Raw genomic sequence first — 8,779 nt, forward strand, 5'->3', positions numbered from 1 at the left:
GTGATATAACCATTATTTATGATCAAAATAATTTATTTTGTTTGTAGTTTTAACAGTCAAGAATCAGTTTGACTAGTCCCGCTTACTGGTGTTTAGTCAATTGATATTTTATTTTTTAATAAATATTTATCATTGATCCAACCGTATAGATATCAATATATATATAAATATATACATTTATATATATATATTAGTGGTATAACCAAAGTTTCAGATCAAAGTTATTTTATTTGGTTTGTCCTTTTAACATTCAAATATGAGCTTGATTAATACCACTAACTAGTGCTAAGTCCCATATTGATGTTTCGATTTTCATAAAAATATTTATGAATGATTCAATCGTATAGATGTCAAGATCCATATATAATAGTGATATGAAAAAAATTTCAGAAAAAAATAAATTAAATTGGTTTCTATTTCAACAGTCAACGAGTGGTGACTAGTACATTTCACTACTAGAGAAAAGTCAATAGACATCACCATTTTAACATCAGTGGAAAAAAAAACCGATTTAAAAAACATGTTTAATATTGGTTATTTTCAACCCGATGTTAAAGATATTTTTTTACATAATATTTTTAAATAACCGATTACTAATAGTATTTTTTTCAAAAATATAACCCTATGTTTCACATCGGTTTTGTTTTAACTGATCATAAACACTAACTTCCACATCAGTCATTTAAGGACCGTTGTGAAGGTTTGGTATTCGCATTGGTCCTTAACTAACCGATGTCTATGTTAAAATTTAAAAAAATAAAAAAAAGTAGAAGGCCGGGAATAATTCCTCCTCTTTTGTACTTTGCCAAATATTTCCCTCGTTTCCCACATATTTCCCCGCTGTTTTTCTCTCTTCTCACCAAATATACATCTCTGTCTCTCGCCCCCCTCTTCTCTCTATCTCATCCCTTAACATCTCTCCCTATCTCTTTCCATCGCTATTACCATCAATCAACCCTTAATCGAGCAATCGAGTTTTAATATGTTCTACATACAACCCTAATCGAGCAGAATCAAGCCCTAATCAAGCTGTAATCGAGTCAATCGAGTCAACCAATAGAGCCCTGATTTGTAAGTAATTATCATTTTTTTCTTTTTTCTTTTTTTTTAATTGAGCCCTAATTTATAAGTATTTTTCATATCTTGTTTCTCATCTCCGTGTACCCGCTTCTCATCTCCTTCTCAGATTTTGTAAGTCTTCGATTACACTTTTCGTTTAATTAATTTTTTCATGTATTTTTTGAATGGTAAAGCATGGTTGTAGTACGATACATGAATGTAATTTACTTGTATGTATTTTGAAGGGGTTAAGGTTAAAATTATACTTCATCTTTTAAAGGGTTTCGTGCGACTTTGTGTGTTTTACTCGTTTATGATATTGGAGATAAAGGTGAAAGATGGAAGTGGTCTTGGCTGGATGTGACACTTACACATTGGTGGAATGAAGCTTCACTTAGAGTTTCAGAAGCTCTTAGAGTGATTGCTACTGTTTTATACCAAGAAAGTTACTGTGAATTAATTTTACTGAAGCTTTGTGTTCTAATGATACATGTTTTCAGTGTCTCTTGTAGGGATGATTTAATTTCCAAGGGATTCAAACTATAGCTGTAAGGTACTTGGTGAATTAACATCTGAATGAATAGGATAACAATGTAGAACCTTTTTTTTATTCTATTACAGTTGCCCAAGTTTATTTAGCAGCCACATTTTTGTTGAAAATTTAATCATTAGGATGCTATGTGGCGACCTATTTTTATTGAAGTGTTCAGTCCTGTAGGTTTGTGAACCATTAAAATTTTTGATAAAGCATAACTAGTTTATTTATTAAACACTTGCTCATTAATAATGTATTCAACTTAATTAATTTGTGTTTACACGTCATGTACTTGTTGGACTTTTTCAATATGCCTGATAGTATCTTAAACTCTTATACACCACTTCTCTTGAGCAGAATATACTTCCATCACAATGTTAAATACCTATAATTTTATGTGTTAATTGCATCAGATAAGACATTGTTGAGGCCAACATCACCAACACCTCATCTCGTAAAAGAGACAATACTAGCAATAACATGAGGAGCACCATTTCCCAATGGAAGCAGAGTAATACCAGCTATAGTTGGAGAAAGATTAAGAAATTTCGACAGATTTTGGACGGAAGGACAGAAGTACTCAGAAGCTGTATTAGCAAGTAAATAAAACAAAAAAACAAGCCAGAGGAGAAGAAGGGAATAGCCCAACACAGGGAACTACCCACAGCTGCAGTAAAATATTTCAAGGCAGTTTATATAACCTTTTGGCTTGCATGATTTGTTTGATCTAATGTATACACACTTGGTCTGATAATCAGTGTAGTTGTGCAGACCAGAGCAGCCATCATCTTGGACTAGGAGATATGAATATTGTGTGAGAACTACAGGTAGAGATGCACAAAAAGCTCGGGCCCGAAAATATGGCCCGGCCTGATTCGGTCAAAACCCGGTCAAGCACGGCCCGGTCAAAGCCCGGCCTGGTCCCGGCCCGGGCTTCGGGCCTCGACGGGCCCTATATTTTTAGGCAAGGCCCAGCCCGACCCGGTTACAAGCCTGGGCTTTGGCCCGGCCCGACCCGGTTAAAAGCCTGAAAAAGCGCGGTTATAATCTGATTATTATAATATATTTTCTTATATATTTATAAATTCACATTTACTATATATATAAATAATACTTTAAACACATGTATACATTTACATATTTGTGATTAATAATATTATTTTTATACTTTGTTGCATAAATAATGACAGAAGATCTAATAAGTACACTATATATATTTGGATATCATTGTTATCATAACAATGATAAAATATATTGTCCTATAAACATGTTTATTTTTTGCCGAACTTAAATGTTTTCAACGAAGTAATGTTTTCATAAAATATTCCATGTAAACTAATACATTTTTACGATGATCTACTTGCAATCTGCAGGTGATGTTTAATTGGAAAAAGCATATAAGTTGGTAGTTAAATAAGAGGACAATAAGAAAATGAAGTATGTATTAGAGAAGAGAGGAAGTTTCATGGTATTGATGTGAGAAAAAATTAAAGTGCTAAAGTTAGGATTTAAAGCAGTCCATGGATTATGGAAAATAACTTACTGTCCATTGGGGAAGTATTAATTTTGATAGTATCTCAAATCTCGATCATGTTCATAGAATTATTGTACAACGCGACAAAGCAGATGAGGGAGGTGCAAAGGATTTAAAGATGGTGTCTAAATCCAACTTGTATTTTTTGGCATTTGGCATTTTTAATTGCACTGCGACCTGGAGGTGTATTTTGTAGTATGGGAGAAAGTATGTGGTTGCATTAATTCCTTGTAAAATTAGCTAGCTTTTCTTTTTAACATGTACTAGTCAACTCTTTTTAATGAGTTCCTCTGTTAATAAGCAACATCTATACGTTTATTGTTTGATACAAATCAGAATATTTATTTCTTCATGGTTTTATTATTAAATATGACTTCTTTATTGAGATGCTAGATGGAGCCCTTAATTATAAGTGGGAACTTAGGTTCTACAATTCTGACAATATGTATTGCAACACTGATTTTAGATGGAGCCCCACTTTTGCCACGTCAAGAGTGGGTCCCACAATATGTAATGCATCACTGATTTTAGTCATTTGCAACACGATTTTTATTCATATGTAACATCATTTTTAGTCTTATGCAACACCATATAGAGTCAAATGCAATATTTTAAAAATTAAAAAAATTGACATAGTTATTCTGTTTTTACATTATTCCTCCCAAACAAGGCATCCAACAATCAATACAACAAGCATCGAATGAAATTTAAAACTTACTAAATTATCAAAGTACCAAATTCTAACTCCAAAAGAACAAATGAGCAATTTTTTTTCTTTTCTTTTCTAAATAATATCACCTACCCATTTCAACTCTAGCCTTTCAACTCATTTTGACCTTGTAAAGCAGATAGTGTTTGTTTCCAGCCAAGTAGAGAACTGCCAGTCGATGTGATCCAGAGACAAAAATGCCTGTATTTGAGATGACTTTAAACATCATTCGGAAAAGCATCCATGTAGATTTATGCTTCATTATTGAGTTCGAACCAATATCTTTAGCAATTGCTGAAAGCAACCATTTTAATAGACAATAATCAGATAGTCGAGTGAATACTGTCAAACAAAACAAAAATTTATAAGAAAAACCATGCTCCAGCTTACGGAATTATAGGCAAACCTATACTGAGATAACACTGCACCTTATTCTGGTACAAACTAAATAAATAGTATGCATGGACATACATTTAATTGTAGGATCGAGAAAAGCAACCAAAAAAATAAAATACTGACATATTAGTCTTCTATCCAAAAAAATTGCTTTGCACATAATTTCAGCACATAGTCTAAGACAACCATGCCCCTCTTTCACAGTCATTATTGAGATTATCGATATTCTTTCCTGAGACATGAAATGGGCCTTTATCTGGCTTTTGAATTCGGATCCTTCCTAAGTCATCCTTAACAGCCTAAAAGAGATTAGGAGATATATAAGAAAAACTGAAACATATCATTAAAGAAAGGATGAGATAAGACCACAAGAAGCACAAAAAACTATTATCATGTCATAGCTGGTTAGAAGCTATCAAATTTAACTCTCTTAAATATTCACATATCACTTTTTTACATGATTTTATCATAGACAACAGAATAAATATATGCTTCAACTTTGGGATTCCATATTTTACTATGATAAAAGTTGACTTGAAATTTGGCTTTGAGTTCTAAAAACTGAAAAGTAAAGCTGAGAAGATTTTTGAAAAGAAGACGGACATAAGGAATTTTAAAGATTTCGGAGAGGAACAGAGGATAGCAAAGAACTATATAAAAGTGGTAAGAGTATTCAAAGAGAATATAGCAAGATACATATATTACATTTCCAGCCAACTCTTACCCAATATTTATATAAACCAACTTTGTGAATTATTTTTGAACATCCATGTACAAGCAAGCTCTTTAGCACATTGCCACCATGATACACATTGCCCAACTACTTTAATTAGAAATTTCTCCTGAAAACTAAAACTCATCTCTACAATAGCCACTGCTAAACTACTTCTTAAAAGGAGCTTCAGAATGCTAACTTATAAAGCAGAAGTTGTTGGTAGATGGAGTATTGACCATACACAAAGTGATGAAGCAGAAGGTCTTTGTGACAGTGTAGACTATGGAAAGAAGAGGAATCGAATGAAGCAAAGTCTAATAGTGCCAATTTCTCAAAGAGGAACTCAAATTTGGTCATCAGGTCCCGAAATTCGATATTAGATGAAGACACAGATGTATATGTATAGAAAGTCAGAAAAACATAATTGAATTGAACTTGAAAATGTAACACTAAAAAATGATTAATTCCGTAATTAAAGATTCATAATCCACTAAACAAAGTTCATCATGTAATCTTACTCCAGCAAATAGCAGGAACAACAAAAGATCTACTGCCGATTCAGTGGGCGGCTGTTGGCAGCAGAGACCCTAGATCCCCACTCGAGCAGCTCTTTGCTTGTATCATCCTTGTGACAAATCACTTCAATGAAGCAAAGACAATCTTTTTTTCTCCCGTTGTTGTCTTTATTAATCAATTTTCCACAGGAATGGATATACCTGAGAATGATGAAAATGATATTTCTTCTGATTCTTCAGATTTTATCAACCATGTTAAAGGTGAACATCAGCCACTTTATCCCGGATATGAGAGTTACACTAAGTTAAAAGCTTTAATTAAGTTGTACAATTTGAATGTGATGCTTGGTATGTCTGATTCATGCTTCTCTGATGTTCTACTACTAATCGGGTCTATGCTCCCGGAAGGCAACAATATTCCTTCTTCCTTCACTGAAGTGAAAAAAACCTTATGTTCATTAGGAAGGGGGTATGAAAAGATACACGCATGTCCGAATGATTGTTTATTATACCGTGGTGAGAGAGATGAGGATGAGACTACATGTCGTATATGTAAGGCCTCTAGATGGAAATTGAATCGGAAAGAAGTGGAACTGGAAGGGGTCCCTGCTAAGGTTTTATGGTATTTTCTGTTGATACCGAGATTAAGAAATTTATTCAGTACACCGCACATTGCAAAAGAAATGACTTGGCATGACACTAGGCGGCAAAAGGATGGTAAAATGAGGCATCCAGCTGACTCAAAAACATGGAATGACACTGGGCGACCAAAACTGGCCCGAATTTGCATCAGAGACCAGGAACCTTCGATTAGCTTTATTTGCTGATGGTTTCAATCCCTTTCATGGAAACCATACTAATCACTCAAGTTGGCCTGTTTTACTATCAATTTACAATCTTCCTCCCTGGCTTTGTATGAAGAGAGGATATATTATGCTGTGTTTATTGATATCAGGACCAACTGAGGAAGGAAATGATATCATCGTGTACCTTCAACCACTTATAGAAGATTTACAGGAGTTGTGGCGAGGGAGACAAGTGTATGACGCATATAAGGAAGAATCTTTCATATTTAGGGGCATTTTATTATGGACAATAAGTGATTATCCAGCCTTAGGGAACTTGTCGGGAAACGTCATTAAAGGTTATAATTCTTGTACTGTATGCATTGATCAAACAAAAGCTACCATGCTTGTTAATTACCGCAAGACGGTGATCATGAGGCATCAGAGGTGGTTGCCCCGTCATCATCCGTATAGAAAGCAAAAATCAGCTTTTGATAACATGATAGAGAAGGAGGGTGCTCCTATTCCGTTAACTGGAGAGCAAGTTTTTCAAAGAGTATAACATCTGAGGGGTCATGTCTTTGGTAAGACACAATGCCCACTTCGATGGAAGAAAGGTGAAGCTCGACCCATATGGAAGAAGGTTTCTATATTCTTCCAACTCCAGTATTAGAAGTTTTTTCCAGTCAGGCATGTCCTCGATGTGATGCACATCGAGAAAAATATATGTGAAGCTTTGCTTAGAACTTTTCTAAATATTCCGGGAAAGATAAAAGATCGGGAGTCTGTCCGTCTTGACATGGCTAAAATGGGAATAAGAACAGAGTTGAGGCCAAAAATCCCGGAAAGAAAGAGAAGGTGTCGTTGGCTTCATAGAACTTATTACAGGATGAAAAAAAACTATTTGCTCATCCTTTCTTAAAATGAAGTTATCGGATGGATTTTGTTCAAATATCAAAAATCTGGTAAATATGGAAAATCTGCGACTTGGTGGAATGAAATCGCATGATTGTCACACATTATTACATCATTTGCTTCCATTTTCAATTCGATCAGTACTGTAAAAAGAAGTCAGGTGCACAATTCTTAAGTTTTGTCTCTTCTTCAAGGCAATTTACAGTAAAGTCATCGATATAGATAAACTGGAAAAAATCCAATCTCAGTTGGTGGAAACATTATGCAAGATTGAAAAGCACTTCCCTCCCTCGTTCTTTGATGTGATGATCCATCTCTCAATTCATCTTATGAGAGAGGTTAAACTTTGTGGGCCAATATTCCTATGTTGGATGTATCCTTTTGAAAGATATATGAAGGCGTTTAAGGGATATGTACGGAATTCAGCTCATCCTGAAGGATGTATTGCCGAGGTATATGTCGCCGAAGAGGCCGTCGAGTGTTTGGTAAATTTTGGAGAAGCTACCACAGGATTGTCGCGAAATCCTAGGCAAGAGCAAAATGCTGGCAGACCCTTATTTGGTGCAACCATGATAAAGGCAATCAATCACGACTTGCACCTAGCACATTTGTGTTTTTTGCAAAATAGTAATGACATAAGGCCATATTTTGATTAAGCAGTTATTGAAATATGTGTGTGTGTTATTTTCTTATTTTGTGCATTTTGATCAATATATAAAATCTGTGGATTTTACTCGCAGGGGGCATATGGCATCTTTGATGACGAGATTCAAACACCATGAAAATGACGAAGTCTGGCTAAAAAATAAGCAAAATGATACATTCCCCACATGGTTTAGGAAAAATGAATGATTTTTATTTGGTTTTAACATTATATGTAGGCCTAATTAATATGCTCACAATAATTAGTCATACTCAAAGATGTTAATTTAACAAATCTAGAACTCCACCCTATCAGTTTCTACATATTTTAAATTGAATAATTAGTAATTTTCCTCGGATGCATATTACATTTTTGATACATTAAAAAGAGAATGATTATCACACAAGAGAAGAATGCAGTAAAATACCTCTCTCAACCACTATTTTCTAGATTTACCCTAATAAAAGACTTGTTATTTTACATGTTGTCTCTATACTTTCATTTCTGTTTCCAGTGTGTTATTTTTACATTTTTCAAACTTTCCTTTATACCATTAAATAATAGTACTTCCACTAAAATGCTCTGCTTCTGCAACTAAAAGTTTAGACAGAAAATAAGGGGAAATATAAAAACCAATAGATTTATAATAAAAAAATAAGTAAAAAGATGCCTCAAGACTTTTATATTCTTATAGTAGCATGAAGAAAATTTAGTTTGTTTAAAAAAGGTAAAAATAGGAATAGCTATGGCTACCATGATAATTAAATATTAAATACTACAAATATAAAAATAATTCAATATGTCTTTTCTCACTAAAACATAATGAACCTCTCTTTTATTATTTCACTTATAAAATTGTATAATAATTTAACTTTCCTGCTCTGGCTAAAATTAATAAATTTGTATACATTAATAGTTTGGTTTGCACAATATATGTGCAAGGCCTGGTCACCCACACTATTGTGGAAATTAA

At 33.8% G+C, this 8,779-nt stretch overlaps 1 protein-coding gene across 1 annotated transcript; it reads left to right on the forward strand.

Moving 5' to 3' along the window:
- The first annotated feature begins 5,654 nt into the window (after positions 1–5,654).
- On the forward strand, positions 5,655–7,819 carry LOC141674348 (uncharacterized). Its single transcript, XM_074481075.1, has 3 exons — positions 5,655–6,180; positions 6,419–6,804; positions 7,358–7,819. Exons 1-3 carry the CDS (start codon positions 5,655–5,657, stop codon positions 7,817–7,819), a joined length of 1,374 nt encoding a protein of 457 aa, XP_074337176.1.
- Positions 7,820–8,779: the final 960 nt, after the last annotated feature.

The sequence above is a fragment of the Apium graveolens genome, chromosome 7 (genome assembly GCF_009905375.1).
Source record: "Apium graveolens cultivar Ventura chromosome 7, ASM990537v1, whole genome shotgun sequence".
Taxonomy (NCBI): domain Eukaryota; kingdom Viridiplantae; phylum Streptophyta; class Magnoliopsida; order Apiales; family Apiaceae; genus Apium; species Apium graveolens.